The sequence below is a fragment of the Dama dama genome, chromosome 5 (genome assembly GCF_033118175.1).
Source record: "Dama dama isolate Ldn47 chromosome 5, ASM3311817v1, whole genome shotgun sequence".
Classification (NCBI taxonomy): Eukaryota; Metazoa; Chordata; class Mammalia; order Artiodactyla; family Cervidae; genus Dama; species Dama dama.
In genome coordinates, this window is record NC_083685.1 from 91,488,848 (window position 1) to 91,509,464 (window position 20,617).

At 42.9% G+C, this 20,617-nt stretch overlaps 1 protein-coding gene across 1 annotated transcript in view; it reads right to left on the reverse strand.

Moving 5' to 3' along the window:
* Positions 1 to 7,854: 7,854 nt before the first annotated feature.
* Positions 7,855 to 20,617, reverse strand: part of BLMH (bleomycin hydrolase) — a 41,174-nt gene continuing 28,411 nt past the window's right edge. The window contains exon 12 of the mRNA XM_061142999.1: positions 7,855 to 8,839. Within this exon, the coding sequence (XP_060998982.1) occupies positions 8,688 to 8,839 (152 nt within the window). The 3' untranslated portion in view covers positions 7,855 to 8,687. The remainder of the gene's footprint in view (positions 8,840 to 20,617) is intronic.

The window sequence follows — 20,617 nt, forward strand, 5'->3', positions numbered from 1 at the left end:
CTCTGATCCAGGTGAAGCAAGGCCAAGGGGAGGGGTGGGAAAGCCCTTCAGGAGTGCCAGCAGTGGGGTGTGCAGGGGGAGTGGGAGACGAATGCCCTGAGCAAGGCAGACAGCATTTGAAAGCAGGTGATATGTGTCCTTGGTCACTTTTTTCTGGCCCTGGGTCTCCCATTCCTTATGAGCCTACTATCCCTGCTAGACAAGACCAGATTTGACAGGGGTCATGACTACCGTATGTTCCATGATATTTTTGGGTCAAGGTTTCTGGTTTTACTTCCTTCCTGCAGGATCCCCTCCCCTGATTATAAACACTTTCACCGGTGCCACGGTCTGGAAGGCAGCTGTGTTTACCTTCCATCTTGGCAGAGAAGTTGAAGCCAGGAGAAGCACTAGTACCAGGACTCCCCTCCCCCACCCCAGCCACACACAGACCCGTGGGCGCCCTCAGATCTTTCCCAAGTGCCCACCTCCTCCACTGGGCTTTGGGTTCCCCAGGGAACGGGCTCTGCCTCTCTCCAGATCTTAACACCCATCCCTGTGTCGGCACATAGCACGCCCCACACACAGGTGTTGGCAGTGGACCGCTAGGGAGATGCCTTCTACTCTTAGCCGACATAAAGTGCGTAAGAAGCAGCACTTTTGGGACTGGTGAGTGAATCATGGAATATCTGACACTGGAGAACTGCCCAGCAGTGAAAGGAGTGAGGCGGTTTTCTCTGTGTATTGAAATCGCTGTAAGCATGTAGAAGAAACTGGGAATCCTAAGTGCTTTGGAGGGAAAGGACATTAAGGGTAGGAGGGAACCCCGCTTTTTCACTGTATTCCCTTTCATACTACTTAAATATTTGTCATGTAGGTAATATTTTTCTAAAACTTTTCCAGAAAAGCTTCGTTTTAAAAAATTTGTAAAAGTTAAAAAAAAAAAAAAAAGAGGAAAGGACTTCCCTGGTGGTCCAGTGGTTAAGACTGTGCTTTCAATGCAAGGGGCAGATTCAATTCCTGGTTGGGGAACTAAGATCCCACATGCCGCACCGCATGGCCAAAAAATAAAAATGAACAAAATAACGATAAGAACAATAAAATAATTTTAAAAAGAAAGAAACAGAGGAGAAAGAAAGAATAGAGAAAGGGGCCCCAAGCTATGGCAAAGCAGGGGAGAAGCCTGGAGGATTTTCAGGGCAGCTCCATCTCTTGCAGAGCAAACTGTTTCCTTCCCAAATGGGGCTGAATTACTCAGTACCACTGTAGGGTTTTTTTTTTGTTCCCTTAGGGAGGAGGCAAATATTTTCTCTCTAACTTACTAATAAGGATGCTGTGAGCCAGGAGGTGACATCCAGGGCTTTGCTCAGGGTCTGAGCAAGAGGGACAGAATTATTTTTAGAACCCTGGTTCTCTGCTTCTAGCCCCTGAAGTCACGCCTCCCTCCAACTCCCAGCTTTCTTGGTCTGCTCAAGACGACAGAATACTCACCCTCTCTTTAGCTCTTCTTCCCCTCCAGGAACTTCAAGATAACTGGGGCCTCTGCATAGAGGGAGGTTTTCCCCCTCAGTCTCTTCTTGGAAAACTGATCACCCTCATCCTTGATGTCTGTGGTCACTGTGGTTAGAAGTTGGTTTAAAATGGGTCAGTTTTTCTTTTCCTTCTCCAACTTCGAGACCTTTCCTAACTATGATGAAAACTATGAAAACTATGATGGAAAACTTCACTCATAGCAAGTCATGTATATACATCTTATTTTGCCAACTACACAATAAACTTCAGGAGGGCAGGGAATTGCTTTAACCCCCAGGGGGCCTTGCTCGATAATGGACACACTGGAGAAGCTCTGTGAGAACTAGTTATTACCAGTAGCTCCCATCTATTGAGCATCTGTCTCCCATGTACATTATCTGCCTTTTTTGTTCTTTTCCTACCACATGGGTAATATGCATTTTTCAACCCTTTGGCCGTGTTTTGTGTTCTTAAAAATAGATTTTTAGTTTTTCTCCTTTTTGAGCTGTGACCTTTCCTATTTAATACAATTCAAAAAGCTTTTCAATCAAGATGGTATGGAGACAGAGACTCAGAGAGGGTCGGTGACTGGTCCCTGCCCTACTTGGCTCCAAGTGGCTCAGCCAACCCTCCTGCCTGAGTCCAAAGGCGCTGGGATTCTCCCTCTCCTGGGTTGACATTTTCTTTTACAAATAATTTTATTTATTTTGGTTGTGTGCGGTCTTGGCTGCTGCGTGCGGGCTTTTCTCTAGTTGTGGCGAGTGGGGGTAACTCTCTAGTTGAGATGCACAGGCTTCTCATTGCAATGGCTTCTTTTCTTGAAGAGTACAGGCTCTAGGGTGCATGGGCTTCAGTAGTCAGGCTCCCTGGCTGTGGAGCACAGGCTCAGTAGGTGTGGGCATGGGCTTAGTTGCTTCGAGGCACGTGGGATCTTCCTGGACCAGGGATTGAACCCATGTCTCTTGCAATGGCAGGTGGATTCTTTATCATTCAGCCACCAGGGAATCCCTGCTGGGCTGATTTGAAGCCAGAAAGGTGCAGGCCGTGAGAAAAGTGAAGAAAACCTTTGAGGGTTTTCACCTCCCTCTTCTACTCCCGTAAGGCCAGTTACCCTGAAATCTAGACCTTCCTGTTAAGCACTGACGTACGAAGATCCACAGGAGCTTTGTTCTCATTCTACTCGTCCCTCCTGAGAAAGTTAGTGCGAAGCCCACTTCAGATCTACATATAAACTTTTAATTGAATACAGCTGTCAGAATATAGGGCATTTTCCATCAGTCAGTCAACCATATTTACCTTGAGTCAGGCTTGCGAATACAGTGGCGAGGAAGACAAAGCCACTGCCCTTGGGGAACTGACAGGAAGTATCGACACATAAACACAGAAACAAACAAGAATTTCAGAAAGTGACAGAAGTGAAGGAAATCGATCCCAGTTATTGTATAGAGGTAAGGGTAGAGGTGGTGGAGGCAGTGAGGAGGGGGCAGCTGGCTACTCAGGTGAGGTGACGGCCTTGACGTTTGAGCCATGACCTGAATCATGAGAAGCCAGCCGTTAGGCTGAGGGAACAGTTTTAGGATGAAGGAACAGCTAGGAGGCGGGAATGCACTTGGTGTGTTTGAAGGACAAAGTGGGAGTGGGGTGTGACTGTCTGATGCAGGGTGAACAAGAAGGGAAGGGAGGAAGTTGGGTCTGGAGAGGTGGGCAGGGGCCCCAAGGGAGGAGGCTGTGTGCTCCTGTCACTGAATGTGTCCATGTAGAACTTCAAGGATTCCTTATCCATCTTGGAGAAGTCTGGACAAGATGACCTCTAAGGGCCTTCTTGGGTGAGAGGCAAGTGGGCTGCAATTTAAGTCAAGCACACTCTGATACTTTGCACCATGTACCCGCCCTGTCTCAGCCACTCCATTCTTCTGCAAAGCAGGTAATTTAAAAAAAATAAAACAAAACATTGTCTTAGGATAGGCTGAGAGATGGTTCCAGAGCCCACTCCATCCACTTTAAGAGGAGCTACTAGATAGTTTTTCTAAAGGAATAAGCAAGAGAGAGAGAGAAAGCAGGTGGTATTCAAACTGTACCAAAGAAGACAAACGTGCAGAAGCGCTTCCTATCTTCACACAGTCCTGTTTGCAATTACCTGTGGCTGCTATGAATAGGACATTCCCCCTCTCTCTTCCTTTCCCTTTGTGATCATGTGTAAAGGGTTTGAATTTTGAAAAGGAAGAAAAAACAACTCTGGCCAATTGATTCCTAGTTTTCAATCAAATTGTGTCACAGACCCCAAGGAAGTAGGGTCATCTTCGTGAGAAGCATCAATGGTTCTGAACATGCGGTCTCAACTATGGGGATGCCCATCTGATATTACTTACAAGGGAAAAAAATCTAGCTTAATCAGTGACTGTGGCCAGTCAGCAACAAGTTTCACCCAGGCCACATGATCAGAGAAGTGGGAATGAAAGTGCAAGTGCCCTGGCGCTCGCTGCCAACAGCAAATGAGAATTCAGTGGCTCTTTGACAACAAGCCAGAGCACGCTGATGGATCCACAACCACATCCTGGAGGAATGATGTCTCATTATCAGGTCCTGCCTTCTTGGATGTGTAGGGTCAGCATGACTCTACATGTCTCAAGAGGGTTCCTGGAGCTGGCAAAGACCTTTCAGAGGTGAGTGTATCATTGAAAGAGCTACAGGAAGGCAATTCACACTTTCTCATTTCCCAGTTCACCAGTCACCCAAATGTTAGCAAGTTCTTCCAGTTCAGATGTCTGGCTAAAACTCTGGCCCATTTCCTTTCATCTTCAGTAGAGAAGACATGCCGGCCATCCTTTTGTTTCTCTCCACAGGATCCTAATTTTATTTGGAAAATAACTTCTATTCAATATTTGGTTATGGAGATTATCTTTTATATATTTGGATTTGGTTAGTAATATTTGGTTAGGAATTTTGCATCTCTTTATGGAGGAGATTTGCATGTACTTTTTTCCTTTACTATTTTTCGTTAGGGTTATGGCAGCCTCATAAAATAATCCTTTATGCCACAGAATAGCTCTTTATGTCTTTTTTCTTAATCTAATCAAAATTCCCCAGAGAACACTTGCAATCTCTGCACACTAGGGTTCTAGGAGCCCAGTATGATGGAGGATATTCAAAATGCAAATGCCCACATAGGGTACTTTCATCTTCAACTCAGTTTCTGACCTCCAGGCCATAAGCTAGTTTTCTCTATGGAGAATAAATCTTGACTTGGTGCCTGCTGAGAAAGGGAGGGGCAAGCACCTAGCTACCCAAGGTAGAGAGGGAATCTAGCATTCATTAACCCAGAGAACCCTCTGATGCTAGCATGTCTGAGCTTTGGGGGTAGGGGGTGAGGGGAGAGGGTTATACAGTGTAAACTGGTTTGCTTATCACTAGCTGTCTCCACTGCTGAATCAGGGTTCAACTTTTTCAGTTCTGCTAAATCTTTCAATGTCTCACTCTGCTTTTCTTTCAGTTTGTTTCTTCTCTCCCTTCTTTCCGGAATTTGGGGATATATGTCTTCCAAACAGGTCCCTTCACTGTCACTTCTGACAACATTAAGGGTATCTTATATTTTTCTAACTACAGTATAATGGTAGCCTCCTCTCAACTTCTTTTGTGTGTGTCTGTACTTTTGGGGGGGCATCAATCTTACCCAATATGTTAATTTGCTTTTTTTTTTTTTTTTTTAAAAGAACCACTTGTAATATAAATGCAAAAGAGACAGTCTGTTTAGTGAGTGGTGCTGGGAAAGTTGGACAGCTGCATGTAAATCAATGAATTCAGAATACACCCTCACATCATGCACAAAAATAAACTCAAAATGGCTTAAAGACTTAAACCTAAGACACGACACCATAAAACTAGAAGACAGCATAAGCAACACATTCTCTTACATAAATCATATCAATGTTTTCTTAAGTCAGTCTCCCAAGGCAATAGTAATGAAACCAAAAATAAACAAATGGAACCTAATCAAACTTACAAGCTTTTGCATAGCAAAGGAAACCATAAATGAAAAAAAAAGACAACCTAAAGAATGGGAGAAAATATTTGCAAAATGATGCAACTGGAAAGAACTTAATCTCCAAAATATACAAACAGCTCATACAACTCAACAACAACAAACAACCCACCCAACTGAAAAATGGGCAGATGACCTATATAGACATTTCTCCAAAGAAGATATACAGATAGCCGATAGGCACATGAAAAGATTCTCAACATCACTAATTATTAGAGAAATGCAAATCAAAACTACAATGAGCTATCACTTCACACCAGTCAGAATGGCCATCATTAAAGTCTACAAGTAACAAATGCTGTAGAGGGTGTGGAGAAGAGGAAACCCCTCCCTCTTACACTGTTGGTGGGAATGTGAACTGGTGCAGCCACTATGGAAAACAGTATGGAGGCTCCTCAAAAACACTAAAAAGAGTTGCCATATGATCCAGCAATCCCACTCCTGGGCACATAACCAGACAAAACAATAATTCAGAAAGATACACATGTCTCTATGTTCACAGCTATTCATAATAGCCAAGACATGGATACAACCCAAGTGTCCACCGACAGATGAATGGATAAAGAAGATGTGGTACATATACACAATAGAATACTCAGTTCAATTCAGCTGCTTAGGTGTGTCCAACTTTCTGCGACCCCATGGACTGCAGCATGCCAGGCTTCCCTGTCCATTGCCAACTCCGATAGAATACAACAGTAAAATACTACTCAGCCATAAAAATGAATGAAACAGTGCCATTTGCAGCAACATGGATGCAATGAGAGATCATCATAAGAAGTGAAGTCAGAAAGACAAAAATACTGCATGATATCATTTATATGTGGAATGTGGCACAAATGAACCTACGTACAAAACAGAAACAGACTCACAGACATAACAGAACAGACTTGTGGTTGCCAAGGGGAAGAGGAGAAAGGAGAGGGATGGACTGAGAGTTTTGGGTTAGTTGATGCAAACTATTACATTTAGAATGGATAAACAACAACAACAGAGGAAAATAAAAATAAAGTCCATCAGTTTAAAAAAGATTCCATTTGACAATTTGCTTTTTTCTGAAACATTTAAGCCTTTTATGGACATTGAAATTATTGACTCTTTTAGGTTTCTATCTTATTTTGGACACAGTACTTGCCCTGTGTTTTCTTTCTCTCCACTATCTTGTTTATATATATATATATATATATATATATAATATTCTTGATGGGAAAGTACATCCTGTTTTATTTTAGTAGTTAACCTGGAAACTTCTAGCACATACAATAAACATAGCAAAGCCTAAAGTTAATCAACATACTTATCTTCTTCCTGAATGACATTAAGGACTTTAGAGTATGTATGCTTATTCTAATCACCTCCCTCGTTACCTATTTTTCTGTATTTTGGTTTTACCTTTTTTGGAACTGTATACGACTACCCATAGTCACTTCCTGTTTAGATGGTGCACATGTTTATCACTTTCTTCAATTCTATATTCCTTTGTTGAATTTCAATATTAACAGATCACTGTTGTTCTGCTTGGGTAACAAATTTTGACTGAAATTGTCTTTTATTTCACCTCTGTTCTTTAAAGACAGTTTTCCTCAGTATAGAATTCTAGGTTCATGGTTAATTTCTAATTGTCCTTTGAAGGCACTTTTCATTGTCTTTTGACATATATAGTTGCTGATGAGAAGTCAGCAATCTCATTGTCTTTTCTTTGAAGGCAATCTGTTGTTTCTTCCTGGATGTCTTTAAGATTTGTTCTAAGGTTTCACCATGATGTGTCTGGAAATGGATTTATCCTGCTTGGAACATGATTACTAGAATATTGTAAACACTGATTAACACTTGAGCCTGTAACTAATGTTATCTTGGGAAAGTGCTGTGACAAACAATATTCCATGCTAAACTGAGAAGATTCTTTCAGAGCCTGAATGGTAGGGGACTCAGGCACCGACAGAAATGTTGATTAGGATGCTGTATTTCTTTGCTTTCAGTGAGAGAGGCCAATCTTAGTAAAATACATACTCTTCAGCCCACTCTAAGGCTGGACCCAGCCGAGCCTTACTTCCCACTCTTGCAGTGATCCTGTTGCTTGGAGAAATGATGGTTAAGCAGCAGAGGCACCAGCTCTCCTAAACATGGTGCCTAAAAGCCCTCTGCAGAAGCCAGTGAGGATCCGCACAGGCTGGGAAGAATCACACATCCCACAGAGAAGCCAAGGCAGAGAAGCTCTGAACCATCTTGCTGTTTCTTAATGTTCAAGAACACGAGCCTCCTGGCTACTTTCCTTTAGAGCCAAATAAACACACACTTCTCAGGTCAAATAAGCCAACATACTCTCATTTAGCAAAGTGTTTTATTCAAAAGCTTCTCAGCACCATCTAGTTGTCAGAAAGAATGGATGATACCCCCTTTTTGTGCCCACCCAACTCCCAATTCCAGAGGCAGAAGTTGAACCATTTGGCGAGAGCTCCCTCTAATGATTATAATTCAGATCATGATAAGGTTTTGGTTGTTCTCTCACCCACTCTCTCTAACCCTCTACTTAACCACGACTCAAGTAGAGCCGTGTTCTCCACAGTTCAGAATAACTGGAAGGAATCATGTCAGTTTTGATCAACCTCCCATTCCTGGGCTATTTGAGGCACACAGAATTCAGTTCAGTTCAGAATTACCTTGACAAAAACTGAATTCAGTGACTGCCACCTAGGAGGGACAGTGATACTGTCAGGCAGCATGCAGTTTTGAGAGCTCAAATATTAGGGCACCCTCCCCCCACTCTACTCTAGGAACAAGGAGCACTAGGTCTGCTTTCTCTCCACACACCTCACTTGCTCATCCTCTCCTGCCTTATTAACACAGACACAGAACCAAACCAGTGTGACAGAGTTAAGACAAACAATTACATCTGATTAAAATGCTAAGAGATCCTGAGCTGTTGGAGATGAGGAGAGTAGATAGTGTGACCTGATCTTTCCCTTTTTTTCTTTAAGAATATTTTGTTTCAGCATAAAGCACACTTTCCCAACGAGGTTCCTGGAGTAGAAATCCAAGAGTCTGACTGTGTCCTGTGGGAACACACAGTCACCTATGTCACTTTGGCTTCAGTCCCTGGATCTGTCCTTTGCAGCTACTTCAGGTCCCACGGGAAGAGGAAAAGCTGGAGGCAACATCACTTGGCCAAAGCACCCATGGGGTCCCAGGCTGGCAGGACAATGGGTTCCTGCTCCAGTACAGCTAGCACCTCTTCAGGGACATGCTTCTTGTCCACCACCACTTCGTAGACGTACTCAGAGAACCACTCATCTGTCATGCACAGGTAACCTGGAGAAGAGAACAGGAGCCTCATGAGTCCAGAAAGCAAGGGGCAAAGAACAAAAACCTTACTGGCACTATGAGAAAATCTTTCACAAAGCTAGCATTTGTACATGTTTTTCAGCTTTCCCATCTGTAATTTCATTTAACCTGATTATTTTTAAAATTTTTATTTATCTATTTTTGGCTGCACTGGGTCTTTGTTGTTGCACACAGGCTTTCTCTAGTTGCAGTGAGCACGGCTACTGTTTGTTGTGGTGTGCAGGCTTCTCGTTGAGATGGCCTCTCTTGTTCTGGAGCATGGGCTTTAGGTGCATGGGCTTCAGCAACTGTGGTCCTTGGGCTCTAGAGCTCAGGCTCAGTAGTTGTGGCTCATAGGCCCAGCTGCTCTGTAGCATGTGGGATCTTCTTGGATCAGGGATTGAACTCCTGTCCCCTGCACTGGCAGGCGGATTCCTAACCAATGGACCACCAGAGAAGCCCCCTGATGAAGTCTTATGAGCAATCTACAAAGCAGACAGGACAGCAGGGTTATGTTTTTACCAGCTAGAAAAACTGGGGCTCAGAGTAATTAAGTGATGAGCCCAGGTCACGTGGGTGAAGTTCAGAGCTGGGCCTTGGACCGAAGATCCTGTGCTATTCCACTGCTCAGGCTGCCTCACAGAGGGTGAGTCCATGACCCTGAAGGTAGGTGGAAATGTTTCTTGTTCATATGTAGGGGGTTAACCTCTAGGGCCAGAAAGGCAAGCATACCCATCCCACCTTCTCAGCATCACTGGCTGTTTTCTCTCCTTCCTCCCTACCATAAATTTCTATCCAACAATCAGCTAAGCCATCAGGGGAATCCTGACAAGGTCTGGTCTTCATTCCCAGGGAGACGTTTATTTGCAGATGATACTGTGTGCGTCTCTGCTTTCTTAGGAGGAAATCTGTGGTGAAGAATAAACAGTCGCTTGACCTATATTCCTTGCTGAGGCCCTGGGATTTATGGATCGCTCCAGTGGTAGGAATGAACAGGGGTACAGCAGTACTAACACCCCAGACTGAGGCTTAGCTGAGAAAAAGTATGGTGTCATCAGGTATCTACCCTAGAACCTGCCCTTTCCCACCAGGGAGACTCTCACAGGCTCCGCTAGTGGTGGGAGGCTCAGTTACTTTAATCATATCTGATTCTTTGTGACCCTATGGACTGTAGCCCACCAGGCTCCTCTATTCATGGGATTCTCTGGGCAAAAATACAGGAGTGGGTTGCCATTTCCTCCTCCAGAGGATCTTCCTGACCCAGAGATCAAACCTGTGTCTCTTATGCCTCCTAGCACTGGCAGGCAGGTTCTTTACGACCAGCACCACCTGGGAAGCCCCTAGACTCACTAGGACAACATAATTTCCTCTTCAGGATCATACCACCACCAAACTGAAATGGGGAAATGCTTCACCTGAGGCATTGCTAATACAAAGAGTGAAATTAAGGCAAGAGATGAAAGTGTGTATTTAAAATAAGGATCGGCCATGGAGAGGGCAGAGGACAAAAGTATGTACCTACACAGGTTACTACCTACATGCCGAGCACTCATAGTAACTAGCGATCTTCATCATCATCTTACCACAGCTGGCACCTGCTATATACTAGACACTTGAGCCGTTTTTCTCTGCAAGTGTGCAAATCTAGGTCTGTGCTATATCACTTTCCACTACAGAGGACCAAGAGAGAGGGAGAAGAGGTAGGTATTTCTCCTAAGGTGGTCCTCTAGTATATTGGTTCTCAAACTTTTTGGCCCCAGGCTCACGACTGTGCACTTAAAACTACTGAGGACTCTAAACAGTTGTTGATGTGGGTTATATTTATTGATGTTTACAATATTAAAAATTAAAACAGAAAGCTATAAATATTGATTCGCTTAGGAAAAACTAATTATATCCTCCAATACAAAATAAATTTTAGTAAGGAAAGTGGCATTACTTTGTGATGCAGAAGACAGCTGAATTCTTACATCTGCTTCTGTGTGCAATCTGCTGCAACTGTTCTTTTGGATGAAGCAGAAGCAGCAAATCTGGCCTCATGCAGATATGCTGTCAGAGGAAGGAAGACCTTGTAGATGTCCTAAAAGGGTCCCAGGGACCTGGCAGGGGTCCTCAGGGCCCACTCTGAGAACTGCTGCCCTAAAAGCAAGGCTGATTTAAATAATTAAAAGGCAACGTGATGGTAAGTCTACTTTTATAAACTAAATGGTATGACAGAGGACATTATTTAACTTGAAAACAGAACTGCTTCGGGGAACTCGTCTCTGCCGCACTCTGCCCCTCCCCGACAGGAGTCAAGGCGGCTCATCCTGACATGGCACCGCGTGTTTGCCCTCTCCAAAAAATGCCAGGAAAAGTGCGCAAGGGCTCATGCCAAGTCAGATCACGACGATCCCCTCATGATCCAGGGCTCCGTTCTCAATAGGAGACACCGGGAAGAACACATACAAACGTTCCCAAGTCCCTGGCCTCTCACATCACCCACGTCACTGCCACTGAGTTCAGGCAGCCAAGGCTTGGTAAATTGAAGGGCCGGCCAGTACCATTTCTTGCTGCATCCTAAGTAAATGCTTTCTGAGAAAAAGTTTCAGCATCTGCCTTGCCCATGAGGAGTTTTCAGTGGTCAGGAGACCAGGCTACTAAGTGCCATACCATCTGAGACATTAGGCATCCTTCCTCTCACCCTAATGCTCACTGAATAAATCCTGAGAGGGGCTCGGGGCAGGCAGTGAGGCAGGTGAAGGATGGAGGCAGATTCATGTAATAAAGTTCTGTGTCCTTTTGACAATACTATCATCACACAATCAAATGAGTCTTCAAAAAATGCCCGAAGAAAATGGACAATAAGTACATCTACGCTATCTTGTTCCAAAAGCAGGAGATAAGATTAAGTCCTCACAAATTAAAACTCCTATCAATTGTAATCCACCCTTTCAGGGTCCCTGCCAAGAGGACCTGCCTTGATTAGTCTCTCTCTTCAGGATATGAGTTCTCTGGGGACCCACAAAGCCTCACAGTCTAGGTGGCTGCGGAGTAATTGCACCCTGGGTAGATAATGACCTTGTGGCTGCTCTAACTGTTGATACTGCGTGTCCCGGAGTTTGACTGAGAAGATTAGGATCAGTGTGTCTGAAACCCGAGTGAGTGCTGTGGAGAGGAGCAGCAAGGTGCCCACTCGGCCGGATTACAGCAGCCATCTTGATCTGAGGAAAGCTGCAGCTTCTAGCCCTCTTGTACCTTGGCCATTAGAAACTGGCGTTCCCCAAAACCAAAGAAACAAACAATAAAGGAAAACAAAAATCTGCTCCAAGGATCCTGACATTGCATTTAGGGAAACAAATAGATAAACAGATAAAGAAAGTCAGCTTTAGGGACTAAGGTGAAATTAAATTTTGTTTAAACATTAAATGTCTTGCTTACACGCAAGAAAATAAAATAAAGAAAGGAAGAGGAAGAAATAAAATAAGTGAACAGTCCCTCAAAGACACTGGCAACGTTTCTATATCTGTTAAGAGAAAGAGCAGTATGGGTCTGTAAAGGGAGAAACAGCATCTGTAGACATAGCTCTAGATGGGTTAGGCCTAATGCACTCAGAAACAGAAGGGATTCCAGTGGGTGTGTTTAAGAAAAACTTTACCCTAAAAAATCAGTTTTCTGAAATCCTACCAAAGATCTAAGTTTTAAACCTTTCAGACATAAATTAAGGTGATAAATATATTATTATTTATAAATGAGAAATGTTTTATTTTGTTCTATGAAATACTTCACCTCACTAACAAACTACTTGTGGTTCAATTTTTGTTGTTGTTGCTATTTTTAAAAAAGGTATGACAAAATCAAGTTATCTGTTCTGCTGTGATGAATCTGTCTGGCTGCCTGAACCTAAGGAAGCCAGACGACTGAGGCCTCATTAAGTCACTGCCAATCTTTCACTTGATGCTGATAACTCAAGGCTGAAGAAAGGCTCCCAGAAAGGGAAGGAAAGCCTCACTGACACTTGTCTCATATTTCAAACTTCCTAATAAATAGTGAGAAATCACTCCACAAAATATTAATCAGTCATTTAAAATGAAGTTAGAAAGACTATGCAGTAACATGGAAAAACTGTTTAAGTAATAAAAGTATATAAAAATAGTGTATCCTTTATAACTATGTTAAAACTCCAAATACACAGGGGGAGAAAACATGAAAAACAATGATAATTTTATATCATTGGATAGGTGATTTCCCCCTCAAAATTCTGAAATATTATATTGCTTTTTGACTCCTTAAAGATTATCCAATTAATGCTCCTTATGAAAAATCTTGGAAGGACAGAGGGAGGATGATGATAAAATGAAGGAAGAGGAGCAGAAGGAAGAGGTGGATGAAAAGATGACAAATATACATTTTAAAACTGCCTACAATCCCACCATCCTGGGTTAGACCCTGTGCATGTGTGCTAAGTCACTTCAGTTGTGTCTGACTCTGTGTGACCCCACGGACTATAGCTCGTCCACCAGGCTCCTCTACCCATAGGATTCTCCAGGCAAGAATACTGGAGTGGGTTGCCATGCCCTTGTCCAGGGGATCTTCCCAACCCAGGGATCGAACGCGCGTCTCTTATATCTCCTGCATTGGTCTTTACAAAGGCAGGTTCTTTACCACTAGTGCCACCTGGGAAGCTCAGGTTGGGCCCTAGTTAGATTTTATGCCCTGGAGAAGGAAATGGCAATCCACTCCAGTACTCTTGCCTGGAAAATCCCATATGCATCCTCTGATAAAAATTTATATGTGTAGATGCTATACGTTTAATAAAAATGAGAGCATAATGTTCTTATACCACAGAGTATCACATATGCTGTTTTTCAATATTGCTCTTTTCATATTAATAAAAAAACTATCTACACCATAATTTTTAAGTGCTGAATTTATGAGTAAAACCAAAATGTGTTTAATTCCCTATTGCTGGAATCTGAATTATCTTTTCATGCTTAGAAACAACACTGCTATAAACAATTTTGTAATTAAACCTCTGTGTCCATCCTTAATCATCTATTTAATTTCTTTATGTCCTTATCAATAGTGGGTATATATAATTACAACTTTCTTTTTAGGTCCAATCTGAACTTCTGTCTGTGCGTGCTTGCCATTCAGTTTTCTTTTGTAAAGAGTCTGTTTGGGACCTCTTCCTAATTTTAACTGGTATGTTTGCCATTTTCACAGTGATCAGTAATAGGGCTCTATATATTAATATAATGACTGCAAACATTTTTCCTATTATGCATTTTGCCTTCTAAAATTTAGTTGATGATGTTTTCTAGTGTACTAAATTTTTTTTTGTTTTTTATGAAGTCAAATTTATCAATCTTTTCCTTTATGGCTTCTGAGTTTTTTTTGTTATGTTTATAAACATTTTTGTTTGATGTTTCCACATCAGTAGTTTCATTATCTTGCATCGTCTGGATGTACCATAGTTTAACCAGTTTGGTCACCAGTATTTTGGCCACCTAATGCGAAGAACTGACTCCTTAAAAAAGACCCCAAGGCTGGGAAAGACTGAAGGCAGGAGGAGAAGGGGACAACAGAGGATGAGATGGTTGGATGGCATCACTGACTCGATGGACATGAGTTTGAGCAATCTCCAGGAGTTGGTGATTAGACAGAGAAGCCTGGCATGCTGCAGTCCATGAGGTCACAAAGAGTCGGACATAACTGAGCGACTAGACTGAACTGATAAAACATTTCCCTGCTATTAAAAAAAAAAATTGAAAGCAACATAGGGTAAGTGGTAAGAAAACATAAGAAACACAGTCTCAATGAAAACCACTCATTAAGGCCTTGACACAGCTATGAACATACACAATTTCAAAGGTAATTAAGTAGTAACAATCTGTCAACTACTTCTGTTAGTTACACTGTGTGAAGCATGCCTTACATTTGTATGGAGTATGCTACAAATATACAAAATGACACAACCCCTATGGGATGGGAAAATTCGAGTGTTTTGCCCTCTTTACTAAACAATGCCATTTCTGGAATTTCATCCTATAGACACACAGTACCTGCATGCACACAATATGCATGTAATTATGTACAACAATAGCTAATACTTGTTCAACTTGGGCTTCCCTGGTGGCTTAGTGGTACAGAACATCTCTGCCAACGCAGGAGATGTGGGTTCAATCCCTGCGTCAGGGAGATCCCCTGGAGAAGAAAATGGCAACCTACTCTAGTGTTCTTACCTGGGAAATCTCATGGATAGAGGAGCCTGGTGAGCTACAGTCCATGGGGTCCTAAAGTCTGATATGACAGCGACTAAATAACAACAACATTCAGCTCTTTCTATTGTCAGGCACTGTTCTAAGCACTGTATGATAAACTCTGTGAAATACTGTCTGTAATAGCAAAAGCCTGGAAGCAACCCAAGCTCCATCAAGTAAGGGAACTGGTTAAGTAAACTATGGTACATCCAGACAATGCAAGATAATAAAACTGCACTGATGTGGAAACATACTGACAGGCCTCCGAGACACGCTGCTAAGTGAAGTGAGGAGGTGCAGAGCGGGGAGATAAGATATGCTACCTTCGGTACACTAAAACACACTGGAAAGTCGTAACAGAAATGAAGAGAATGGGAACCTGAAAGACGTGGGAGGTGAAGGGAATACAGAGTGACAGAGATGGAAACAAGAGTCCTCTTTATATATTTCTTTGTATTTTTATTTTGGAACAGTATAATTTTATTATTTAGTAAAAGAATTATACCTTAGTAAGCAAAATGAAACAAAAACACACACGTAGCTCTGTAGGGAACCTACACTTCAAAGTGCAATTTTATACCCACTATCTATCCTTGTTTCCATTCTAATCCTCACAGCGACACTATGAGGTAGGCAGGGTTGGTATGAGTTGTTTAAACTCACAGCCGGTAAGTAAAGCCCATACTCAAATCCAGGCCTTAACTTCAAATTCAGTCTTTTCCATGGGGCTCAGCTTCCTCCAAAAGAGTACTCAGTGGCAAAGAGAGTGGTATCTGGCCAACAGATAGCACGTAATCTAGTTTCTAATCCAGGCACTGTCTGGAACCAATTCCATCTACCCACACACCCCACACTGATTGTCATGCGCCCAGGTTTTGCAGGGTTTGTTTATGAGGTATTTTGTCCCTTTAAATCAGAGAGATGTCATGTGTTCTAAGTGCATTTGTTTAGAAGGCTGGAGAACAGGATGGGCTGGACATTTTGGAAAGAAAACAAACCTACCGCTTATGAGACAGATATCTGGACAGGGATCTGAGGAGAGGCCTCTTTTTCCTCCAGGCCAGACACCAAAGTCTGGCTCTGTGGTGAGCATACCTTCAGGATCCTGAACCTTTTGCTGAGAAGGGAAGGGCTGCTCTTACAGCTGCGTATTACCTGTGGCCTCGTTCAGAAACAAAGGCTACGGAAGATTCCATCTCCCTGGTAAGAAGGCAGAGTGGAAAATATGGTTGGGAAAGAGGGTTGTTTTGGTTTGTGGGTTGCATTTTTTTAAAAACCATCAAACCACAACAAAGTTCAGTCTGCAGAAGTGCACACTTCCCGAGGAAGTGCCGGCTGCTAAGGAGCCCAGAAGCCTGTCCACCTCTGGGCTGAGGAGAGAAGGCAATGCACCAGCCAGTCGGACTGTTTTGTTTCCCTGGACTGTGAGCACTATCCAGGCTAGTCTGAGACCACACAAAATCCTGCCAGCATCTCTGATGTTGGACAGGAGGAGAAAACACAAATTCAGGTGTCATTCAAGGGTCTGTTTTCTTGCCAAAACTTAATGACTTCTCTCTGACCCCAAACATTACTACTCCTATTTGTTTCAGGCAAAGCTGGCTTTTTGCTCTTTCCTCAAAAGCTCCATGGATGACAGGCCATGTTACTTCCTGGCCCCATGCCTTGGACCTGCCTGAAGCACGCTCCACAGGTCAAGAGCGACGCTTCTCAGCCGCCTTCTCCTTGGCTGCTCCCCACGTCCTTTCCCAAAATACCCACAACCCAAGCATCTTCCCTAAAACTCTGCTCGCCTCTGAAGGATCACTAAGGAGCCTCCCCAGTTCCAATCACTCATCGTCTATCTTGTAGTTTATCCCCTATGTTATTGTGCATTTATTCTCAGATTTGTGTTTTACATATTTGTTCTTATAGTAAGTTACAAACAACACACGGAGCAAGATTTACAGCCTACTGGTCCCAGCTCAATACCCAGCCTGCCCACTGCCTATACCCAGCATGTGGAGGAAGCAAGTGCACGATGCTGCTGGTATGGCACGAGCAGTTGGGTGTCTACCCTCCCTCCACCTAAAGTGTCCCAAACCTGCTCTAAAGCCCACCCCCAAGGCCTCCCCGCTGGACTCATTTCTGGCTGCCCCGCTGCAGCGCTATTTTCCACCAAGTGTTCCCTGACATCACCCAGTCCTGCGACTTCTCACCCAGTCCTGTGACTTCAGTAACCTCAGCTTCGATGTCTTTCTACTGTCTCCCCCGAGCAGGCTCTCCCCAGCTCCTCCTCTTTTGCTGTCATCTGCCTTCTTGGAGAACTCACCCCTCCTCTGGCTCTTCTTGGTCCACTTAGCCTGTATCTTACAGTCTGAGGAGCACACCACGACTGCCACTTCCGTCACATCACAGCCCTCTTCAAATCCCCTTCCACGTCCCGGGTGGAGAAGCGTGAACTCCTCCGAGGGTCAGAGACGTTCGCACCGCGGTCTGTGCACGGCTCCCTGCATCCCCTTGGTAAATGTGAGGCGACACTGTTGCTAATGGGTTTTCCTTGGCATGGCTTCTTCACCTCCGCTGCTTTCTCTCGTGAAAGACTAAGCTCACATGATAAGTCATTCACCCAGTAAACTGGAGATGTAGTCCAATGGTCACCGAGGGTCCTGAATTCTTAAGAGACCTGATGCTAGAACCGTGGGCAGGTTAGACAGCCCTCTCCCAGAGGGAGGAGATCTTACGTTCCTGCTCTTCTGCTCTCTTTTGTCTACAGAGAACATTAACAATGGTACCAATGATGCTAATGTTTTCGGGCATTTCTTATATGCCTGGCATAGTTCTCACAAACACCCTGTGAGGTAGGTACAATTACTATTCCCATTTTACAGATCAGAAGACTAAGGCTTATAAAGGTTAAACACCATGACCAAGGCTACACAGCCAATAGGCGGGACAGCCAGTATGTGTTCCCAGGCATCTGGTGCTGGGTTCTGTGTCTGACCTCTATCCTTCTCAAAGCAATGCAAACATACCTTGGAGACCACCGGGGAAAATGACAAATCCTCTCTATAGGACAAAGGAAATACACAGGGATCTACATTAAATGTGAAAGGATTTCTCCCTGAAACCGATTTCGGCCTGTAGGCTAGGAGGAGCCTTCTCTCACAAATGGTAGGCAGGTGGTGCTAGTGGTAAAGAACCTGCCTGCCAATGCAGGAGATATAAAGGGTGTGGGTTTGATCCCTGGGTTGAGAAGATGCCCTGGAGGAGGGCATGGCAATCTACTCCAGTATTCTTGCCTGGAGAATCCCATGACAGAGGAGCCTGCCAGGCTTACGGTCCAGAGGGTTGCAAAGAGTCAGAGACGACTGAAGCAACTTGGCACGCCCCATCCTAGTCACATCCTTGGATAAGGAAGCAACTGGCCACCTGAGAGCATGAGCTTCCACTCTCATTCACTGTTTTTCAGCTTGTGTCAACCAGGCTCAGCGGTTAATGAAGACGGATGATGAGGAGTCCCTCTGAGAGAACTCAGATATCCAAATTTGATGGTGTCAGAGAGAGACCTGAAAGCCTGGAGAGACGTGAAAACCCCGAGGTGACAAAACATACTTGTATGTTGCTCTTTTACAGGAAATCAGAAGCCTCTGCTTTTGGCTCATAGAATTTTCTTATTTTGGCAAGTTCAGTTCAATAATGTCTATAATTTACATTTGTGCTAGAAATCCAAACCAAAACTCAAACTGACCTGCAAATAACTGGTTATCTTTCGTAGGTAATATACATTCTTAGGGAAGCTGCCTGTGTCAAATTAAGAAATCTCAATCCCAATTCTATCTCCAACACTGGGCAACCTGGGTAAGTCACAACCTCTCAACAGGTTTTCACTTATTCCCATAAAACATGTGTACAATTATGCATGTTTATACCCTAAGTTACTCTAACTGATGCCATGAGCGGCAGGGTGGGGGTGAGGGTGGGGGGGACAGGACAAATGCATTAGCAAATGTTGAATTCTTATGAAGCAAGCAAGATGCTATGAACTATATGTCCTGAGTACCTCTGATAGAAATATAGACTATTCACTGAACTCTTTAGAGTTATGTAACAGTGTACAGTTAGATGGCTACATATAAACTACAGGACATCATAAGGAAAACGCTCGTTATCCAAGTTACCAGTAGAGAAATGTGGAACCACAAGGAGACAAATCACTGTCCAGGATCTGTAATCAAGAAAGAAGCAGCTGTCTCTCTTGGTTCTACCATATAACATTATGTAAGGGATATGATGAAATTTGTGCCTAGCTTTGAACATTCTGTTCCCAAAATCACATGGTGAGGCAATTAAAGGCCATGCTTTTGGTTTTTACAAAGCAGTAGAAATCAGATGTAATGTGAATCAGTCTCGTTAAATTTCTTTCCAGATTAATCTCTAACATGCCAAAGCCTCATGAGGAAGTCTGGAAATTATACTAAAATGAAATCAAGAACAGGCTTACAGGTAAGAAAAGATGAAGAATGTGAGTTAAAAACAACTTCAAAGTTGAAGCTGAAAGGCAAAAAAGCAATTTGAAAAATGAAAAACTAATCTTGGTTCAAAATGAAAACTTAAGAGAAACAAAATTTTTAAAAGATAGAAAGATTTTCCTTCAGTGACCATTGAAGAGTTAGAAAATTATATTCCCCCTAACCTAAGAAGTTGTGCTATTTAGCATATTAAGAAACTAGACTAGACAAGCATAAGAAGTATGTTATAATTCTACCTTCAGGGCTCTGATGTATCAGACTTTAGAACTGGAATACCATCTCATGACTAAGTGAACCAATCATAAAAAGAAGTTCCATAACAAGACTGGTTCATTAGGGCAACCATCCAAGAATTCAATTTATTGACTATCAGTACTCTGTTATATACATGGCAGAATGTTTATAACTACTGAAGCCGGGTGATGAACACATGGGGAATTTCTGAATACTATTCTGCTTGTATAGGCTTGAAATTGCCCATGATAAAACATTAAGGGAAAAAAAAATCAAAGAACTAAGTTATAAAAAAGGTTAAAGAAAAAATCAAAGAAACATGCTATAGCCATGTTATTTCTATGAGCAGACCAGATACTACTGGAACAGAGAAGCTAAGAGGAAACACAGTTTAGTGATAAACAGTAGGTTCTAATGTCAGACTGTCCAAATTATAATTCTGGATCTACCATTTATTAGTGAGATGACCTGTAGGTCCCTCTGGCATAAAGATTATGCTCTTCTCAGATGAATTTCTGACTAAGAGCAAAAAGCACCAAAGGTTATTTCCCCTATTTTGAATTCTTAAACATTTTACAAACTACTTAACTCTAACAAGGCTGTCAGCTTTTCAAAATGAAAGACAGTGTAACTGGTCCCAAGGTCTGCTCCCTCATTCAGCTATGGAACCATTTCTAATACGATCCATAAAGAAGGTACAAAATGCACAGTTAAGTATTTCAAGAAGGAGGGGAGAAAAGTCAGGTAGGTTGTATGCCATCTCAGATATGTATCTAGTT